The 22,893-nt window shown below is 41.2% G+C and overlaps 1 protein-coding gene across 2 annotated transcripts in view; it reads right to left on the minus strand.

The window, feature by feature from the left end:
* POU6F2 (POU class 6 homeobox 2) overlaps window positions 1-22,893 on the minus strand; it is a 491,272-nt gene that overhangs the window by 31,268 nt on the left and 437,111 nt on the right. For both annotated transcript variants that reach the window (XM_004676660.1, XM_004676659.1), the window contains exon 8: window positions 1,651-1,857. In XM_004676660.1, coding sequence (XP_004676717.1) covers window positions 1,651-1,857 — 207 coding nt within the window. The remainder of the gene's footprint in view (window positions 1-1,650; window positions 1,858-22,893) is intronic.

Below are 22,893 nucleotides of genomic sequence, written 5' to 3' on the forward strand. Positions count from 1 at the left end.
TCCCTACAGTCACACGAACCTATCTTCTGTTTCCCAACACTCCGTCATCCTCACATCTCCCTGCCTTTGCACCTGCTGCCTTACTGCCTGGTTACTTTACCTGGTTGATTTACCTGGTTACTTCTTGCTCAAGCAGCAAGACTTGGTCCCAAACCATTTCCCTCTTGCTGGACAAAGTTATGGAGTATCTTTTTTTTGTTTGTCTTGTTTTCTTTTTTAAAGATTTATTTATTTATGCATACAGAACTAGGGTACGGACCAGAGGCGCAAGGGTGGTGAGAGAATTCACTAGAGTGGGGAGCAGAACAGGCCAACTGACGAAGTACACTGCTGAGGGGAGCAGCGGGTGGGTCAGGAGAGGTCTGCCGCGCCTTGTGGGTCACCTCTGGGGTGGGGATCAAATTCATGCTGAGGTGGCTTTAGCTTCTCAATGCTGTGCTTTAACCTGCTCTACCACCAGGGAGGGCCCGGAACATCCTTTGTTTTACTGAGCAGTGGTGTCTGTTTATATATCTGTGTTTTCTACAAGATGATGAGCTCCTTAAAATCTAGAAGTACTTATCTTTCATCTTTGTTTTTTTAACATTTAGCAAATACTATATAATTAGTTATCGAAAATGTTTGTTGGGGGGGAACCGATTAACCAGCGGTTCTGTGAGGTCAGAGACTGCATCTTTCTTCTTTAGTGCCATGTACCCACCAGCTAGCATACCACCTAGGAAGTACTGGATTGATAGCTGAGTGAAAAAGTAAACTGGATTATTATAGTTTTTAATGAAATGCAAGGAAGCAGAACTTATTTCGCATTCTCTAATTTGTGGGTAGCAGTCTCAGCAGCAGCAACTTGGAATCTCTTGGTGTTTAATACTAGTTTTTCCTTTTTCATACATAATTGAAGGTTTTGGTTTCTTCTTGACTTTGTTTTAAAAAGTTGTCTGAAAATTTTTTGGATAATGTAAAAAGAATCAAGAAAGTATTCATTTCATCATGCAGTTGAATAGGTGCTTGTATCAATTCAGTTACAGGAAAAATAAAGGTGGTCAAAGTGCATTGCAAAAAAAAATTGTCTGAAAATTAAGTGTCATACAAACATGCCCCTGGGCCTTCCTGGTGGTAGACCAAGGGTTAAGTCTCAGCACCATGAAGCTATTTGCTGTCCCTATAGCAGGAGTTTGATCCCTGGCCAGGGAGCAGACCTCTCCTGTTTCGCCCCTGCAGTGTATTTCAGTCGATTCTCCTATTCTACTCCCTACTCTGTCTCTAGAGATTCCTGTCACCCCTTAACTCTGCATCTCTGGCCTGCACCCCAGCTCTTATAAGCATAAATAAATAAAATAAATATTAAAAAAAGAAAAGCACATCCCTATTGAATTTTAGGCCACCTGCTCTGTTTAAATTTAATATGTTCAATTTTAGATTAGAGAGCTGTTTAGGTATCACCCATATTTGCTAAGAATGTGACAAAGCTATTTGCCTTTTCCTACGTATTGAGATACAGATCTATACTTATATTATCTATATCTATATTAGAATTAGAAGGATTAGATATTTTGTAATTAAAAATTACTTTTTTCTTGGTCGAGATCAAACAGAAGCAGGGCTATGGGACGAGGTGTCAGGGACCACGCTGCCTGAGCACGGAGCCCTTACCTGCTGCCCGGGCTTGATAGGCGAGAGCGTGATGCCCTGGGTGTTGATCACTGGCAGGATCTGGTTCCCAATGACTGTGGCAATGATCTGGCCCTGGGCATTTGTCAGGAGCTGGGGGGTGATGGGTTGCACTTGAAGGCCCTGCGTGCTGCTTGCTGTTTGACTGGATGGTCCTGGACTCGGCATCAGAGGAATCGTTCCAATAATCTGCAAAAGAAGTCCCACAGGTGAGGCACTGGGTTCTGCTTGGGCCTGCACATGCAGCATGCAAGCTTCATGACCCATAGGGGTAGGAGACTCCCCAAGAGCAGATTCAGAATCTGGGAACACATCTGAAGGTGCGGCTATATTGGAAGGTGGCAGGAGACCGAGAGCATGGGAACGAAGAGGAAACACCTTATTTAAAAAGGAAATCAAGTGCCAGTAATGGCAGAAACACCTGATTCTTGCCAGGGTAGCACATCTTTCTCTCAGAACCAGATAGAGTAGGGACTTCCCATGGCATGCAAGGGTGGGAGAGGCATTCCTCCCCCACTGGGACACCTCAAACTCAGTGTTCCCTCATGTCCTTCCTCTGCCTCAGTTCTCCGTTGCTTTCTCCATCCATTCGTCCCCTCATGAGCAACCTGCTCTTCTCTGGGGTCAGAGCCAGTGCCCTGAAGTCCAGCATGAGTGGGAGCCTCAACACCTGGTGCCCAGATAGTTGAGAGCCTGGATTCTGGAGTAAGGGTGAGGGGATTCCATTCCTACTAACTCTGCAACACTAGTCAAGGAGTCTAGTCTTTCTGAGGCTTGAGAAAATCAGCACCACAAACAAATGTTTGAAGCTTCAAATAGTGGCAGAATGACTGCTGAGGGCTAATTTAAATGATGTTATAAACTGTTGCTAGAGGTTAGAGGTTCTGAAGTAGGTTGTAGAAAAGAATCATCTTTGTATCTAGAAGCTTTGGTTTCAATGAAGGGACTGCAGGAAGGGCCTGGCTGGATCTAATCACCATACTAAGGAGGAAGGGAACATGAATAGGCACAGATAGCTGTAAATCTAGAAACATAAGTCACAGTCTGTGAAAATGAAGATAAGATTCATGTTTCCCAGTGCTGTGGACTCTCAGGGGCGTCGCAAAGCCTGTGGCTGGCTGCTTTTCTGTCCACACACCACAGGGTGGTGAAGCAACTCTGCTAGACTGGTCATTTTCAGGGCCCTGCGCAGACTGCTGTGGTCTGCGGGCCGCCGATGCATCACACTTTCTCAGGAAGTACTTCAGTGAAATGATTTTATTGCATCCCACTTTCCTGCAACAATCAGTGAAGTGGACATGAGTCCTTCTCCCGAGTAGAACATCACCGTGGAGATCAGCTGTCACTTGATGAAAATTTGTCAGTGATAGAGAAACACAAGTCCAGGTGTGGCTGACACCCAAATACTTTTTTTTTTTCTCATTGTGTCATCTGACTCTTAGCACATGGAGGACATCAAGGAGACTCACACTCAGAAATGACACTACCTCCTGTTTGCAATTTCCTACCAGAAAAGAAGTTGCTTGTGGACTGAGTTTATAAATGAATCTGTTTTCTATCCCCCACAGCACCCCAAATAGGACTTTGAACATAGTTTCTTGATACATATCTTTTGTACGAATGGTTTGTAGAGTCGGAAACAACAGGGATCACAGAAGAACAGCAAGTCCACACCATTCAGTAGCAAAGATCATGACCAAAATGCCACCCCTTCTCACTCACCATTGTGCCCATTGCTTATACCACAAAAGCTCCTGTGGGATGGGTCTAATGGAGGGGCTGTGTGAATATCAAGTATCAATGGCAGTTGTCAATGGAGGCTGATAAAGGTCAAGTAATTACTGTGAGTGGTCAGCAGTCCCGCAGGGAGTTTGCAGCGCTGCAGTCTCAGTGAGCAAAGTTTGCGGTGTCCATCCGCAGCATCAGCAATGAGCAGGCCCCATCAGTGCCAGCAGGGTCAGGAGGAGTCCACGTCAATACAGCAGAGAGCATAAGTACTTTATTGATGAGTGGTCTTGCATTAAGCAGCTCAGGATTCAAGGGCTGTTCCTGTGACCCTAGAGCAGTGTGGAGAGGCCTAACGAGCAGGTGCCCTGTCCTCCGCCTTCGCTGGATACTCCCTCTTCCAATTGGGTACACTGTGAAATATCCCCTCTTCCACAATGCACTGGGAAAACTTGGTGGCCTGCCCAAGCATCCTGACTTCCTCACATCTTGGGGTCTGAGAAGCCCCACTCCCTCTGACTGCTCGCGTTGAAAGCCTTTGGATTTATTTAGATGGCAGGGTTGTGGTTCTATTTTAGGTGAGATGTCAGCAAGTTTGCAGGCTTCAGAGTGCTGCACGGGCCTGCCATCCAGAAAGCATGCGGTGAGGCAGAGAGGCATGCCGTCAAGAAGAAGATTGACACCAGTCTGTGCTTGTCTCCCTGGTAATGAGACGCTGCCTGTTTTCTGGGTGGAAAGAAGAAAGGCAGATGCAAACTACGCACTCTGCTCTTCCTTAAGTACAACCTTGCTTCCCATCACTGTGCGCTATTACTAAAACATGGAGCCGCTTCCACTCTCACCACCTGCTTAGCTCTTCTTTCAAAGGCTCTGGTGTTACTGAGTGTAGGTAGCACCTGCAGCAGAGCCTGAATGGCCTGGAATGGCACTGAAGCAGCTCTTGAATAAGGAGAGTTTGCCTGTGAGGTGTGGGACATGGCCAAGGCAGCCTGAAGTTGGAAGTAGTCGCTGAGACTCTATGTTTCTCACCCCCCACCCCCTGCCTCTGCTTTCAGAAAAATCAAAACTCAATAACTTGTAGTGCACCAAGGAGAATTTTCTAAGCGTCCCCAGTGTGTTACACCATGCTTATTTTAACTTAACTCCCATCACTGACTGAGGTATAGAGATGATCACATAGTGTTGTTTGAGCCTTCACAGATGTACCTATTCTGCTTAGATTAGGTCTGATTCCTTTCAGTCCTTCCAAAGAGTTCAACCAAAAACTCCTCATTGAACTCTGACTTCAAAGAGATCACAACAGAAAAATATGGGGAGGCTAAAGCAGCAAATATGTGAAGCTTTTGGCACTCCTAAAAAGCTGGCAGTTTTACTGTGGAGGTTGTATTTTAAAGATCTTTGACATTCAGAAGTGTTTGCATTCATACATGTCTCAATCAGTAAATTAAAGCAGGTTTGACATGGCATGAGGGGATCTCTGATTTGACGGCAAAGTTAGAAAGAGGGCGCTTTGAAACACTTGCATCCCTTGGATCAGCCTTTGGAATTTAAATGTCAGGCTCCCAGAAATAAGGATTTACTGCTAGGAGTTCAGATGGTAGGGCATATCATTGAGCATAGAAGGTCACTGGGTTGTGACTTCTGATAAACACATGGCCAAAAGAGACAAATCCCAGTTCTCCTCACTCTGAAAGATTCTGGCTGAGAAGCCAAGTATCCGCAGGTATCCCCTCACATCTCCAGACCTTTCTCTGTGCTAGGCACAGAGTCAGGTGCTGTGGAGGAGGTGAAGAGGATGCAATCAGACATGGGAGGGGTGATAAGACAAACAAATCTTATGCAATCCTTCTGTTATCTAATGGAGAAATGACATGTGCTAAATGAGAGGCAAGGACTAACCAATAAAAATGTACTCACCTGGTTGGTGCTCAAAAGAACATATGGTGGGCCCTCCCTGGTGGCGCATCAGGTTAAAGCACAGCACTAAGAAGCTAAAGCCACTTCAGCATGAGTTCGATTCCCACCTGCCCCGGAGGTGACCACATGGCGTGGCAGACCTCTCCTGACCTGCCTGCTGCTCCCCTCAGCAGTGTACTTCATCGATCTGCCTGTTCTGCTCCCCACTCTGTCTCTGGTAAATCCTCTCAACCTCTGCACCACTGTCCTGTACCCCAGTTCTATGTGCAAAAATAAATAAATCTTTAAAAAAAAAAAAAGAACATATGGAATGAAGGAATGAAGGAATGATTTCAGAGGAGGAAAGATAGGGGTGGGTAGGAAGATTTCACAGAAAGAATGGGGGAAGAACTTGCAGGTGGAGTGGGGTTTGACAAGGCAGAGAACAACAGAGTAAGCCTGGAGGTGAAAACTTGGGGGGAAGTTGAGTAGACTTGTGTGGAAATAAAAGGGTTGAGAAAGCAAAGCAGTGACAGGCTAGCTAGGAAAGGTCAAATTCCACCTAGGCAAGGTTTTCCATGAGTTTTGAGGGGGTGTGGGAAGGAAGGCTGCAATGGAGCTATTTCAGATTTGTTTCTGACAGCATGGTTGGAATGGACTGACGTGGTGGGACACTACAGACCAGGAGATTAGTTGCTAGGATGCTATTGTTGTCATCCAAGTGTGAAGCCAAATACCTCAATGGATCCTTGACACAGGGTTGCTTGATTTGTTGACTTCCACTTCAATTCAAAAAGCACAGGTTACTCTATGCCTAGGTGGCAACGTTAGAAATTTTCAAGTGAAGTTATTGCCCCATCAATCCCACAGCAAATAGCTCAGGCATCGTTTGCAATGATCCTCTATGTCTTTGCCCTGACTCTAACAGTAATGATTCATCTCTGATGAATGCTTTAACCAGACTGAGGCACATACAGGTATTATAATGATAATTTGTGATCCGAAAGTGTTCCAGCCTTTCTGACAGGGGACTTATTTGGTTGTTACGGCTCTTATCCACTGGCTTGTTTCTTTAGAGGAGTTAAGAGTATAGACTACAACTGAGTAATAAAGTTCATGCGGCAAAACCACCACCAACAAAAAATCGTTGAAACAACTACTAGTGTTCATTAGCATACATATTCCTATTTATGTGACTTATACATATATAAATGTAACTATTATTAATTTAGCAGCAATTATAACTTAAGTCATGATAAAAATGATCTTGTCGTTGTAGCAAACCTCCGCAATTCAGGGCCATGTAGCCCTTTCGATTAGCAGGATATTACAACAACACCCGTAGGGACCTCAGTTGAGTTGAACTATTCAATAGGGATGAATTCTGACTGATGGAGGATAACCTGTGCTGAATTTATTCACTGCCAACATGGAGATGTCATGAATAGTATTTGAGGGTGAAATCACAAAAGCCATCTGATGGGTCACATGTCATAATAGTCTATGACATGCTATAAAGTCTGCTACAGAGAATGTGATTGCAGATGTCAAATTGACAAGTACTTTGTCGCGCATATCTTTAAGAAAGGAAAACCTGCCAATGCTGTAAATCGGTGACTTCCTTGGGTCTTTTAATCCACTAGCGGAGACAATTCTTTGCCAAATATTTGTGAAACCACACAGATTTTGGTCAAGAACTTTCTATTAGCACTGGCCTCACTGCCCACTTTCGAACAAAAAACTTACAACATTTGATGAGCTGGCGGAGAGCAATCACCAGAATGGATAGAGCCCGGATGCAGCCATTTCTTCCTTTCTGCGCTGGCTATAGTAATTTCTTTCTCTTCCTCTAAGGGGTGATTTTGTCTTCTTTATATAAGACACTCCTTCTAGACATATTATGCTCCCAGATTTAAGGTTAAAATTATACTTCTTTTGGTATCTTGATGAAGATATTCATTCCAAGAGGAGTCAAGAACACAATTATTTCCAAACAAAACTTGGGAATTTCTCGGAGCTATAATCTAGTGCCTACTTGCATTTAGTTAGATCTAAGATGGGGAACAAAAGAAGTGTGGATATTGAGAGGGACTCTAGTAGGAAATCTGACTCAGAGAGTAGTAAAAGCATGAGGGTAATCAGATGAAGGAGTTCGTTTAGAGAAAGACCCTTGGCTAGTAGCATTAATCTTGCAGGCAATGCCTATCCATTGGATGCATCTTCTTAGATCTTTGATTCATCTATAATTCTCATAAACTTAAAAACAGGAGAATTATGGTGATTAGAAGTTGCTAATTGTATAGTACTGTCTATAAAGTTTGGAAGTTCTAGGGTCCCAGAAGAAACAACACCAAAATTGACGGATATTTCTGTAATTATATGGGCATAAGGAATGGCAGTGCACCCAAAGGTGGTATCATCCAAGCGACTTAAGACCAACTTGCAAGATATGGATGACATACTCTTGAATGAGCAACTATCTGAAAGAACTTAAGGTGTACATTTTAATGGGTATTATGGGAATCTATCGGTAGGTACCCCAGGGGATATATTCCAACTCAATGTTTTTCACTGTCAGTTAGATTGAGATCTCTGCTTTACTCTGCGTTCAGCTTTAGAAACATAGACAAGAATAAAGAATAGGAGGTGTGAGGGTGTTTAAAATGTCACTTTTAGTCATATAATGAGAAGGATAATTTGTATGAAAACGTATGTTGTAAGAACAGCAATAACAACAATAAAAACAATTGTCTCCCCTAAAAGCTTCTTAAAAGCCATTAAAGGTAACTCTTCTTAATAGAATTTAAGATGTATATAGTGAGTCCTCACTTAATGTCATTGATAGTTTCTGTTCTGGACATCCGGATGGGCCGGGTATCCGGACCAACTAAGTATCCAAGTATTCAATATCACCCCAGCATACCTGCCTGACTAAAAAAGGGCATGGCGTGAAAAATAGAGCCAGTCAGTTTCACACGTTACATAAGCCCCGAGCTCCGCTTTCTTTCTCCCAGATGCCCTGCTGGCTTTACCAGTGGCTGGCCTTTGCCCCAGAGCCACACAAACCTTTTTCTCAATAAACTGTCGTTGCTTACTATCTAGACTAGTCCTTTCTGGTCTTTCTCAAATGCTGAGGTTTATGGGAAAACAGTTTCTTGGAAACTGACTTTAAACAAAATCACATACAATGGAACCTATTTTACCATTGACTAATTGATGTAAAAAGGAATTAATTTCCTGTACATATTTCTGGTCACATAAACATCATCATCCTTCTAAATAAAACCCACAGACACTTCTAACATTTAAATAATAGTTTGTATTCATTCTTTTTTTTTTGACTTGCTTTTTGCAGTTGAGAGCTGTGGGAGCTGGAGGTCTCCTGGTGGCAAATGGCTCACTCTGAACCCCTGGGCATTGCACCTTTCCTCTACCCCCAGGGCACATCACACGCATATTCACCCCTGCAGACCGAGACAATTTAGACACTCCAGTTGCCAGTTCACCTATCATGGAATCTGGGGGACTTGCTAGGAAATATAGTAATGGTAAGTGAGGAAGTGAGACGTGCAATAGATAATGGCCCAAGTGGGGGCATCCATTCTGGTTTTCTTTTTTTTCTTCATCAGGGATATAGAGAAAAAACAGGATCTGCTCTATAGAAGAAAAACTGTCTCCATTCTCCACTGCCTAGATTCCAACCCAGGCTTTACCACTGACTAGTGGAAGATTTTTGGCAAATTACTCCATTTTTTAGAACCTCCCTCTGTAAAATGGGAATGTCATTTCATAAGGTTATTTTAAGGACTAAAATTTGCTACACTCCCACTGACAGCAGGGCAAGGATGTGTGAGCATTTCCCTGGTTACAGAGACAAAGTACCGGGCACAGTGCTTTATCAACAAAAATGAGTATTCAATAAATCTTCGTTGGTAATTTCACTTTGCTGATATGCTAGTGTAGTAACTCTAGGGCATTGGCATTAAGTTGAAAATGCTGTTTTGAAATTTCTGATTGTTACAATTTTAGCAAGAATAATTTACTATGAAGAACAGAAAACAGTAGTTTACTACAGAATACAATGAAATCTTTCTTGTCTTGTAACAGAACGCTGAGCTGAATTTTCCACATAGGCATCAAGATTCAACAGGTCCCATATTCTCAAGGTGGGCTGGGCTGTGTTATCAGGCTGAATTTGCAGAGGAGATGTTGGAACACCTGTTAGACAGTTCCAGAACTCAGACCCTCACATTAAGGGCAGACACAAAAAATTCTGGCCATCTTCTTTCTTCCCTAGGCAGGGATTTTCTCTTTACCTCAAGTGTAATGAAAGCAATTGAATAAATATTGTGTCCTTAGATTTAGGGGATGCAAGGAATCTAAAGGAGAGACAGTACCGTCTTTGAGATGATGAGGGAGCAGGAGAGTTGGAGGGGGGCAGGAGTAAATCACACTGCATCAGCACTTGCTACACTCCCACGGAGTGCAGGACAAGGATGCATGAACATTTCCCTGGACCCATGGGTCTAAGTCATTTAAAATCCTGTTACGGAAGAAGGAACTGGAACAGTAACACAAAAACAACCTGGAGAAAACCAGGCCTTGAGAAGGAAGTGAGCAGCTAGAAGAAAATGTGTCACCCATTGTTGCTTCCTATTTGAAAGCCCCACCTGGGCTTTGAGGTTGTCGTGAAAATGCCCCCAAGTTTTGACTTGAGCCACTTGCTCCCCAAGAGAGCTGAAGCCATCTTATGACTGTTTAGCAAAGTGGGGACATCCTTATCCCTGTCATCTGTTCTCTCCTGGCTCCACCCGATCCGTTAGCAAGTGGAAGAAAGGAGAAAAATTCCAACAGGGAAACAAAGAGAAGTCCTGTCACCCCTTCCCTCAGAAGGAGACCTAGATGGGGTGACTGGTAGTGGTAGTGGTAGTGGTAGAAAGTTTCCAGTTTTTTTTTATTATTATAAGGAAACTGGGTGTTTTATTTGCAATTTAAAGAAACTAAAAAAGATGTATTCACCAAAAATGTTCAAGAGCACTCATGGGACAAAATCTCCAGCTTTTATCCATGAGGAGGGGATGTCTCATTGGCATCACGAAGGTTGACAGGCACAGTTGAAAGTTCTTAGGATCAAATCTGAGAACCAGCTCTGTTTTCTCTCCCCGCTTAAACAGGAAGATAATCTGATAATTGTAATCGTAAACTACTAGACAGACATTCAAGCTTGCAGTTCTCCCTTTGTCTCCTGCCTATATCATCATTGTATGTGTAGTGGGCTCAACTGAGAGAATAAGGTATTTATTTTTAAATTTAATTTTGCATGTAGGTCCTATAATTCAGTAGTGTGTATAAGTTAAACATGGCTCATTAATGCATATTGGAGGTATTTTCTAAGCTATTACTGTCTATAATCTTAAGACTAGGTAAGATAAAGATTGTTTTATCTTTATTATTAAGGTGAGTAATACTAGAAAAGGAATTTTTATGGATCACCATGTCAGGACTTTGTTAACTAAGAAGAAGACAAAGAAGAAAAGAGAGGATGGGATTGAACAAGATACCAGAAGTAGAGAATTTCTACTTCTGTGCAGAATATACATTTCCCAAAAACTATTAATTCAGTTTACTTTTGAGAAGTAGTTGCTTCTGTTTATAAGATTCAGCTGACTTAAAAATGAACACTATTCACATGTCTTGGTTACTGAAGTTCTTCTGAAGCTTTGACAGGTGAAGCTACTACTCCAGCAAGGGGTGTCTGAAGTTTTTGAAAATATACGAATTACAACAGGAATCCTAGTGCTCACTCAAGGAGAAGACAGTGACAATATCTAAGAAAGGAGAAGGTCAGGGAGTCAGGAGAAATTTTGACATGGTCATTTGACAATGATGTTAGCAAGAGTTAGTAATCAGCAATATTTATAAGATACAATAAAGGTACGTTTTTATGGGTCTCCATTTCCTCTTACCTTTAAGTAAATTTAAGACTACCTTAAACTCTCAAACATGCTATTGAACACAGTCTTTTGTTTGATTGTTGAAAAGAAGAAGTCTAACGTGTGTGTTTTTGTTTTTCAATTACAAAGGAGGAGGCAGGGTAAAAGCTCCTACTCCATCTTAATGCCATAAGACAGGATGAATAATGTTATGTTCAAGGTGTTTTTCAGGAATAATTTGCTGTAGAAGCAGGGCCTGAGTCCTTACACAGCCCATTAGCAGTGACATTGGGAGAAATGTTCCCCACATCTGGGAACTGACAGGCTTCCCAGGTAAGTCAACTCAATTGATACAATGATCATTCTTATTGGAACTGAATCTTTCCCCAGTCCTTTGGCAAAATGAAGTTAGCAGCTATAGCCCTGTTCAGAACTGTTGGCAGTTGCTTCTATAATAATATTACAATGAATTTGGCATATTCTATACTCATGAGGCAGATGGGGCCTTGTTTGTTTGACTTTACTTTTCATTTGAAAATGCAACATGATATCTGTTCTTCCATACTTTGCCCTATTTGTGAGATTGCTGATTAATTTGCATTTTTAAAAAATTTATGTATATATACATACAGAACTGGGGTATACAGGCCAGAGGTGAAGGGGTGGTGAGAAGATTCACCAGAAACAGAGGGGAGCAGAACAGGCAGATCAACAAGCACACTGCTGAGGGGAGCAGCAGGCAGGTCAGGAGAGGTCTGCGGGGCCATGTGGATCACCTCTGGGGCAGCAGGGGGGGATGAACTCATGCAAAAGTGACATTAGCTTCTTAGTGCTGTGCTTTAACCCGCTGTGCCTCAAGGGAGGGCCCCTAATTTGCATTCTTACTCAAGCATTAGGAAACATTGATAAAATAAATTTTGATCCAGCATGTAATCAATATATAAAATTAAATGTACAGTGGGATGAGAATAAAGTATAGTCATTGTACATCTCTGTGTGACTTTTTCCTGGAGGGACTGGTGAGCAGGGATTAATGTGCAGGAAATGAATCTTTTTTCTTGAACACAGTATATATTGATACAAGTATTAACTTCTGAATTATAGGACTAGTATATTATAATGCACATTGGCAAACTGTATTATCTAGGGGTTTTTAGTTTCTTTATGATGATGTTGTTCTCTCTACTTCTCTGTTTACCTTTTACTCAGCTAAAAGGTGGGATGAAGAAGACAGGTGAGGGAAGAGTCAGTTTTATGAGATGTTTGCTCAAGGCTTGGTTGAGCATACTGAAATCAAATACTGACTGGTTTCATCTATGACTGGAGAGAAATGCCAAGTGATACCAAGTAGAAAAGAGTCTCAGTGTTAGATGCAATACTTTTTGGGCAAAGAAGGTGGCACTTCAAATTGTCCTTTAGGAAAAGGATGTGGAACTTGCCACGTTGTTCCACTCTAGTCTTCTTCCTCTTGAAAGTTCATTGATGATGGTCAGTATACATGGAGTGTTTTGTTGTTTACAAAAATATTAATAGTTCACTTTTTTTTTTGAGTCATATCTGTGTTCCAGAGGTGATGACAATTATGGTGATGTGGGGCCTGAATGATGGGACTTGGTGTAATTGCTCAAGAAGATGTCCTAGAAGAAATGCATTTTTAAAAAAAGTTTTTAAAGGATTTATTTATTATACATACAGAACTGGGGTACAGGCCAGAGGTGCAGGGGCGGGCGGTGAGAGGATTTACCAGAGACAGAGTGGTGAGCAGAATAGGTAGATGGAAGAAGTACACTGTTGAGGGGAGCAGCAGGCAGGTCAGGAGAGGTCTGCAGCGCCATGTGGATCACCCTGCCCCCCTCTCCTCCACCCCCAGGGAAAAGGATCAAACTAGCACTGAAGTAGCTGTGGCCAGCTTGCAGTGCTGCATCCTAACCCATTGCACCATCAGAGAGGGCCAATATATTTCACGTTTTTAAAGTATCTCTAGATGAGTAGGTAATATAGACATTATAAGCATTATTTTCACTCTTAAAAATGGAGGAATGACATAACTGCAGAGGATCTAGCAAAGGGAAGAAAAGTACCATTTCAATGTCAACTGGAAAAGCTAGGCAAATGTCTGAACCTTCTGCTTTATTCTAAATGGCTTCAGAATTAAGAGTATTGTTTTATTCATGCATTTACTCATGCACAAATGAATCCTTCACCTACTCACTTATGCACTCAGCAAATCCTTGAGGGGGCGGGGTGGGGATGTGTGTGGGGGGGAGGATGGTGCTGCATGCTCACCACATCACTGTACCATGGTTCTCTCATTCCCACTGCAGAAGACTAGGAAATTATCTGGCCCTTAGAATGCGTGATAATTCTTTCTTTTGAATGAATAGAAATTTCCAGTAAATACTGTCATCGTTGGCACCAGCTATCCACCAAACAAAGAAGAAAGTCCAGGATCCTAGCAGCACAGTCAAGATAGCAGCACTTTATATAAATTAAAATCCCTGCTCTTGCCAAGGGTCCTGCACACTCTCTCCTCCTCTGGGGGACTGCTACAGTGGAGAGCACATTGAGGCAATCTTCCTTGACCCCTCTTTTTCCAGACTGACTGCACTTCCATATCTGTCATGGGACAACTGAATTCAACCTTCATTGAAATGGGTTCTTATTTCTCCTGAAAAGTGGTAACGGTTTTAATCTTTGAAGATGTCCAGTCATTTGACATTTGATTTCTGCATCCCAACGGTTGAGCACCTACTATGTACTAGGCACTATTTTAGATTTTTGAAGCTGAGAATTATCTGACATTCTAATTTTATTTTTAAAAAGTAGGTAGCTGCTTTTTTACAAGCTACTAAAATGCTGGCAGAAATCAGTTTACTTTATGGGGAAAAAATTTGAAAGTACATGCACTGGGACTTCTGGTTTCCAAGAATATAAATTGAAACTGCTGGTTTCCACTGGAAAGTAGAAGTGGCAGACACACAGTGTGGAGTGCCCTTCACTTTGTACAGAAAACAGATGTTCTTCCTCAGAGATCACACCAGTCACAACCTACACTGTCTTAATTCTAGCACAAGAATCCGTAAGATCCATTCATTCCCTGTTGAATAAGGACTCAGTTACCACCATGCTTCCATAAAGCTATCCCTTCATCTTTGAATATATTATATTTTTTCTGTCTATAAATTCCTAATAGGATTAAACACAGGTGTATATTTCAATCCATGGTAACTGACAACAAGAGCACATGTGATATCTCATAAAAAAACAAATTCAGGTAATCACAGCCTTGGTTTCCATTTAGAACTTCTTACTTTATTTTCAATAGGAAGGAATAAAAAGATTTGTAAATATGATCCTTCAATTTTAGTGGCTTTTACATTTCTTTATAATATCTATTATATTTTTCCAATACAATGTTCCATGAATCAAAAAACAAAGACAACTTTAGGATGAACTGGAAATAGTTTCTTCTCATTATCTTTCCCTTTTCTACCTATTAAACTATAAGTACTTTCATTTTCTCTGCAGCTGCCAACACTGGAATTGCTAAAACAATTTTTTTTTCTTCAGTAGTGAATCATAACTGGTGAAGCCATCATTTTGCAGAAAGACCAACTTTGCAAGACTTTATATGGCTTTGCTTAAGACTTAAGTTTTAATGCCAGCAAAAATAAAATACCTAGAATTTGAGAAAGTATTTCTGCTTCTGCTCCCTGATGCCAGATTAAGTGACTAAATCAGATTAAAGTTATTTACTGCTTGGGAGAACACCTTTGAGTTGGACTCAGCTTCGGTCCTTAGAAGTTTTAGTAAACATTCCTAAATGGAGCCCAGGACCTATGAATTGTGTACTTTATAATTCTTTACAAAGGAGATAAAAAAGAGCTAATGCAATGATAGCAAAAATTCCTAAATTGGGGCCCAGAGTTCACAGATACTCCCAGTGGGAATCGGTGCAGGAAATGGTTGGCATTGTGTGAGAAAGTGCTGCAAGAACTTAGCAATTGCCTGGTGCTGTGGGTGCATTTAAGCTGTGAAGTTGAACTTAAACTGGTATAAGCACAAAACAAGCCTTTGAGAAAAAAGGGGTGGAGAATCAAGCCACCCCAAGAGTCATTGAAGATGTATCTGTTTGGCTTTCCCTGGTGGTGCAACGGGTTAATGCACCACATTATGAAGCACTCCGAATCCACTGCAGCACGAGTTCGATCCCTGGCCAGGGAGCTGACCCACATGGCGTGGCAGACCTCTTCTGACCCACCCGCTGCTCCCCTCTGCAGTGCATTTCAATACATCTGCCTGTTCAGCTCCCCCCAGTCTCTGTGAGTCCTCTCACCGCCCCTGCACTCTGGCTTGTACCCCAGCTCTGTAAGCATAAATAAATAAATCTTTAAAAGAAAAAAAAAAAAAGATGCATCTGTTTATCACCACCTAGTTTCATGCTTTTTGTGAGGAGAATATCCATTGTTGTGGCAAAATTAAATGTATTTTGATACTTCATGCAATATTTATCTGTCTGTTCAATCAGAAAAAAGTTGTCCTCATCATTCTAACATATATTACTTTTTCAATTTCCTCCTAGTAATTTTTTTTTTAATATTCTTTAGGTTGACACTACAGAATTTCTCATTTCTCAGAACAAAGGCCATCACTCATTAGAATTATGCTGATGAGTTTTTCTCATAAAATTGCACCCTCATTTTCATAGGTGACTAATCTGCACTCTCACCCTTAGCCATTAGGGGGGGTTTTGATAGAAGTGGAGAAAGTCATTGCATTTTTTTCAATTGTGGTTTTTCACAGTTTTCTGCTTCCTATTTTTATACGTCATTGAAAATATACATGTATCTACAGTACTATCTATATTATTTAACTACCTAGTTAAATAATGTAGAAGTTGAAGGATCATTGAGATATTTAGTCACAAGGTTAAAATATTGACTTAATCCATTACTCAGAGTTAAGAAATAACTTGCTTAACTTCTTTAATATGTGGGCATTTCTAGCAATGTTGGAGAGCAGATTTGGTTTTTGAGAAGGATAAGTTCTTAGTACTTTTGATTCAATTAGGTTCTGTACCATAAAAACAGGCCAGATATACAACATCATTAATATTCTCTCCATTTGTACTCTTACCTCCCTGTGAGCTAAGAGAGACAGAAACTCTAATTTTAAAATATTTTTAAGTGCTATGATTTTTGTGATATTATTCCCTTTTGTGGTCATCTAAGTTGTATACCACCTTGGAAACATAAATGGTTTAGTACTTCTTTTCTTAAGGATGTCACCCTCTTTTAAAAATCTTAGAGTTTTCAGCAACCAAAATAAATAGATAAATAAATAAACACATGCCTTTTGCAGCAACATGGATGGAACTGGAAAAGATCTTGCTTAGTGATCCCAATAAGCCAGAAAGAAAAGGAAAATACCGCATGGTTTCATTCATAGCAGGAATATAGAGGACCAGGAGAGAAAATACTAATAATGAACAACTATATACCAGAGACATTTTAAGAGGGTGGAATGGGGAATGGGGGGTGGGGCTGGGGGGTGGGGCCGTGCACTGGGCTATGGTGATGGCACATGGGTGATTTGGTGATGGGAAGCCCACAGGGATTACAACAGATGGAAAATGGCCCCAAATGATGTAAAAATAAACTATTATATTATTAAAAAAAAAACTGGGGAAAGAAGAGCATAAGGGGCTATGGTGACAATTTATAGGTGAAATGGTGGTGTGAATTTTATGGGGTATATACACCTAAAAGGAAAAAGCATACAAACATAACAGTGTACAAAAATGAGCAATTATGTAATATATAAATATATATAAATTAAAAAATGAAGTATTGATATTGAATTGTAAAAAAATATTTTTTTCCAGTTTCAACTTGAAATCAAGTCCTCAAAATCAGTATGAATTTAAAACTTATTTTTGTTTTTCTGGCTGTATGTATCACTAACCTCTTCCTTGTGCTTATCTGGAAGAGCTTCCTAATTTCACTGCAGACTGACTTAAGGTAGATGAAAGCATTTTATTTTATTTTAGAGCATCAGAGGGAACCAACAGTAGTTAAAAGGAACATGGCAGGTAACATCCCAAAGACCCTGCCTTTAGCTTACAGTGCAACATTTTGTTATACAGAAAAGCTACTGTCCAGCAGTTCCATCATAATGTTCTAGAAGCAAAGTATTCATTAGTTAACCTTCTTCTACCCACAGTCTGAAGTAGTCCGTTTACCCTGTTACTAGTGGTGGGCAGCAGACTCCTAATCATCAAACTGACCCTCTCTGTGTACAAGAGCAAACACTGGTTTCAAGTCAAAGGTGGTAAAGGGAAACTGGGGGAGAGGCAGGCCTGCCTGGCATGTGCCAGTGCAGGATCAAATATTCAACATTCTTGAGTACCTTTGTTTTTTAGAACAACCCTGAATTGTTAGTAGTTTAAGAAATCAAAGGAAGTAGACAAATGCCATTTTATCAGATGTAGTAGTACTAGAAGGCATTCTGCTTAAATGCATTTCCACATAAAACTTCAATATATTAAATAGTCCCTACTTTAGATAAGTTACTTACAAGTACTAAAATGTATACGGTAAAGACGGCACACTACTTATGGCATAACTACTTTATGGCAGGCACAGTAATAGGCACTTTATACATTTAATGTTGAAAGCAGCTTTGCTCAGGTGAGAGCTGGGCAAGCATAGACTCAACTGTGGCTTCTTTTACTTACTGACTCTGTTGTCCTGGGAGCTACTTAGCTCTTCTGAGTCTTTGTTACCTCAGCTGTAAATTGGAGATAATAGTGCAAGATTGTGGTGAGAATAAAATGAAATGGTAAATTTATGCAAAATGCTTATAGACTAGCACCTCGGTTTATATGAAGCACTATATTCATTCAGCCCACAAATTTTATTACACTGTTTATGTTTACAATGTTCCAGGAGCTATTCAAGCCACTTCAGATACATCAGTGAACAAAATATGTTGAATTATTGTAAAAGCACAGATTAAATGCAATTTTTTTTTTTAGCTATCAAACAAAACTGAATTTGATGCTGCCATTTCCAGTTGATGTTCTTGGAAATTTTCCTCATCTGTATAATGAGCATAACGGGGGCAGATCATATTCTGTTGTTTTGATGAAGATGAAGCCAAATATTCAATGCTAAGGTAATGGCATGTAGAAAATGTTCAACAGATGCAGTTATTTTCTGTCTTCTAGTTGGTACTAATCTTCCTTACAAGTCTGAGAGAAAGATACTGCTGTTATTTCAAGAAAGAGAAAACTGCTGCTGAGTCAGACTAGCTGCCCTTCTAGGAGCACAGAGATGCTTAGGGATGGACTCTAACATGAAAGCCTGTGACCCACCATGTACTGCCTTCGATGTGAGCATGTGGACACCTGCTGTTGAGAGTGGATTATTTCGCGTATGTATTGGCAAGTGTTGTCACTGGCCATAACATTAAGTTCCTCATCCATGTTCTCTTCATCCTTGCTCTATTCCTGGTTACTTTTATTTTTTCCCTAATAAGAAGCCTCTCATCCTTGCTCTGCTTATCTTTTCCAAGCTACAGAAAACTAGTCAAAACTGGCTGAGACCAAGATGGAGGTAGAAAGAAGACAAGCCTTAGGCACAGTATGCTTTCAACTGTGGTAAAAAGTGGTGCCCTGTGGTACTGTGACAGATCTGGTAAGACAAAACTTGGAAGAAAAAGAGCAGGAATGCAGTCCTGGAAACCCTGCCTACTTCTCTGAATCTTGTTGAAGAAGACTCTAGCTTGTCTCCCTCCTCAATACTCACCCATATCCATATCAGCCTCTGCACCTTCTCCGTTCATGGAGAGGACTTTAGAGCTTGAGCTCCCTGTCAGTATAACTTGACCAATGAGTAAAACCTTTGTTGCTGGAATCTTGGTCCCTAGTGTCTTTCCTGGGCTTGTTCAGGTGCTGGGTGGGTCAAAAAACAAAAGAATGCAACCTGTCTATACCACTGTCAGATCTTGCGAGAGTATAAAGTGTTGCTCTGTGTATCTGTCTCTGGCTTGACTGATACCTTTTATCTACAAGCAGAAAACTATATCACATCATGACTTTACTGTCAGATTCTACCTCTCAGCATCTTCTCAACATCTAATTACAATGTTATTTTTTATAAGGTGAAAAAGATTAGTTAATGAGCTGAAGAACAAACAACCTGAAGCACTGTCCTATTAAATTCATTTGGATTTCATAAAGGTTTACTTCTCTACATTTGAATTCGAATCCGTCTCCTTTCACTGTTCTGAAAATTCTGAGAATTTTCCCTTCTTACCTATCTTTGTTCTATCTATGAGTTGATGATATGGCATCTTTATTTATAAAAGATGCATCAAGTCATGGGCATCAAGAAAGTTGGGTGCATTGCTGGGTATATGGTATATGATACGATGAAAAATTTGGGGAGAATAACTGTATCTCCTATGTGAAGTTAATGTTTTCCCCTTTATGACAATACACTGCTTAACCATAAAAATCATTGACAGAAAAAACTGACACTGCTCTAGGAAACTGAAATCAAATTCAGCACTTCCTTTCCTTCTTTCCCAACCCAAACCAGGTTTAATTATCATTTTCTAGTTTCCATTCCAGACTTTTTACTAAACTCTCTGTGCTCAAAAGAGAGCCATCACCAGCATCCCAGTGTACATTCTAATACTGGATTTGCTTGAAGGCTACTTACCAAATACATAACATAAATTTTTAATGATAAAACACCCACATTTTAATATTTATGTGGAAACTTATAATTAGTGATTTCTCATACACAGTATTAGCTTTTTTTCTTTTTCTTAATAACCCATCACATTAGAGGGACAATTTATAAATTGAAGGATTGAGAAATGTCTGGAGTCTTTCTGTATTGATGCTTAATCAATAATACAACATGCTGTGTGATGTTACAAAAAACCTCAACAGAATATTCACTGGGACAGGGTTTCCTATTTAGTTCTGGCAGGCTTACTTAGGTTAGTGCCCATTTGAGGTATACACCATGTACTTCCTCACTCATGGGTGGCTGGAAGGCAGGAGAACCCAATCCATACGAGGCTGGTTTTCTCTGACAAGATGAGGTTGACTTTTCAAACTTATTTCTTTGTTCTAGAAACTTCCTTAAACCTATTTCTTCAATTCCTTTGTTCAGCAAGAATAAAGGTGAGACTAGTAGTTAAAATGCCTAATATTTAGGCAAAGCTTACAGCTTTTTTATAGTTTTCATGTGTTTATATATCTTCAAGAAAAATCTGTGAGTTTGATGGGCAAGAGTTATCAATTTTCCCATTTGCAGATGGATCAATAAAGATTCAGGATTTGTCAAATGTCTATGAGCATCTAGTGAAAGAATCTAGGTCTTTGAAACTGAATAGGACATGGTGGATGGGTATGGGCTTTGTGTTCAAATTTCAGTTCTTCCACTTATTACAGATGTCACAAGTCAATTTAATTCTTGGATCACTGATACCAGCTTCATGGTAAAACTCAGTGGGATATATCATTATTTCTATTATTATTTTCTAGACATCATGAGATCAAAGGAAAAGTCAGCTATAAATAAACCCTACACTATAATAAGAGTGAGCTACTTGAATATTAGTTAGCAATACTATTTTTCCATGAGGGTGCACTATATAAGCATGCAACATGAACTATACCAGTAAAACAATGATAGGGGGCCTCCCTGGTGGCGCAGTGGGTTAAAGCACTGCACTAGGAAGCTTAAGCCACTTCAGCATGAGTTCGATACCCGCCTGCCCTGGAGGAGATCCATATGGTGTGGCAGACCTCTCCTGACCCGCCCGCTGCTCCCCTCAGCAGTGTACTTCGTTGATCTGCCTGATCTGCTCCCCACTCTGTCCCTGGTGAATCCTCTCATCTTCCACATCTCTGTCCTGTACCCCAGTTCCGTATGAATAAATAAATAAATCTTAAAAAAAAAGAAAAACCAAAACAATGATAGGGGACTAGTTGAGAGTTGTCTCCTTGAAATGGTGATTTTGGCACTTGTCCTATTCTTTAGTTAGAAAAGATGTGACAATAGTCTTGATCCAGAAGCTTATACAAGAAATCATTTCCCATTCTCAGGAAAGTAAAATACTTATTGATAAAGAATTAATAATAATAAAAAGATTCCCTGGAGAGAGAAAAAATGTGATAGCAAAACAACCAAAATTCTACTTTAGATGAGAAACCTTGGTTCTCTCTGGTACAGTCTTCAATAGAATTCTGTATGTGTGTATGTGAGAAAGAGAGAGAGAGATTTCTGCCCACCCATTTCCCCTTTAATTATACCTTGCATTGCTGATTTTTGCGGGAGAGGGAGAAAAAGTAGAAAGAAAAGGTTTTCAGAAGTTGCTTTCTTTTCAGGTCCTAAAGGTGGCTTACTCTTTGGGCCAGGTCACTAAAGCTATTAACCCTTTCTTTTTTTCCCCAATGATTTATTTATGCATACAGAACTGGGATACAGGTCAGAGGTGCAGAAGCTTCAACTAGAGACAGAATGGGGAACAGGATAGGCAGATCAATGAAGTACACTGCTGAGGGGAGCCTGGGTCAAGAGTGGAACTTCTGGCAAGACAGGAGGGTCTGGCGGGCCTCCTGGATCACCTCAGGAGCTGAGGTGGGGCTGGGGGGAGGTAGGATTAGGGGAGGAATCCCCTAGGTTGAAGTGCTGTGTCCTAACCCAAAGAACCACCAAGGAGAGCCAATTAACCATTTCTTTTCAATTTCTTTTCAGAAATGGGGAGGTAAGGAAGCACAGATGGCAAGAAGGGCAACCTTTGGCAAAGCAGTGAAGGTCTGGGTTGAACAGTCGCTGTCTTAATGAGGGTCAGTGCTTCTGCTGACGACGACAGAGGGCCTCTCTGAAGCCTGATTACATTCTACATTCGCCGTGACAGCAGCTGAACCTTCACTGAAGCAGGGCCTCCCACCTAATCCATCTCCTGCATAATCACAAAGGAGCCCAGGACCATCAGCACTCATTAGCTCCATTTACCATCAAGCGCGCCCCACTCCTCGGAAAGGCTGTGTCCCTCGGCCAAACGACCTCCTCCTCTTTACCTCTGACTAGTCACTGCAGAAGGCGGCTCTCCTCACACAACGCACTTCAGCGGGGCTCCTCGTGGCCACTACACGGTGATCTCCTCGGGTGGGCTGTTCACCTTACAGTCCCTGGGACGCCTTCAGAACAGCGGGAGACCCCTTTCTAATGCAAACAGCCCCTCCATTTACCACCACAGAGTCTCTGTTGCAGAGCAAACTGGCTCGCCCTCCCCTCCATCCTGTGCTTCCTTTCTGATTTAAATCATTATTACACATTAAATTCGTGGACAGGAATGAGTGTGAATTCCTCCCAGCAACACTTCCTACAGTGTGTTCTGCTAGCTAAATTATATGAAATGTTGGGGGTACGGTAAGTCCAGGAAACCAGGGCTAAAGAAGTGAGGTGGTGTGTGGTGATAAAGCTGTCCGACCCGTCCTCACGCCCGGTCACTGCCGCCCAGTCCCCGCGGCCAGGACAGGCGTCATCACCACCCAGGGCGCGGCACCTCCGGAGCCTCTCACCCCACCACCACCCGTTTTGTGCAGATTCTTCAGGGATAGTTGTCCAGCAATCCCCCTGCCCCC

Source organism: Condylura cristata, unplaced genomic scaffold, assembly GCF_000260355.1.
Source record: "Condylura cristata isolate star-nosed mole 26May11 unplaced genomic scaffold, ConCri1.0 scaffold00005, whole genome shotgun sequence".
NCBI lineage: Eukaryota > Metazoa > Chordata > Mammalia > Eulipotyphla > Talpidae > Condylura > Condylura cristata.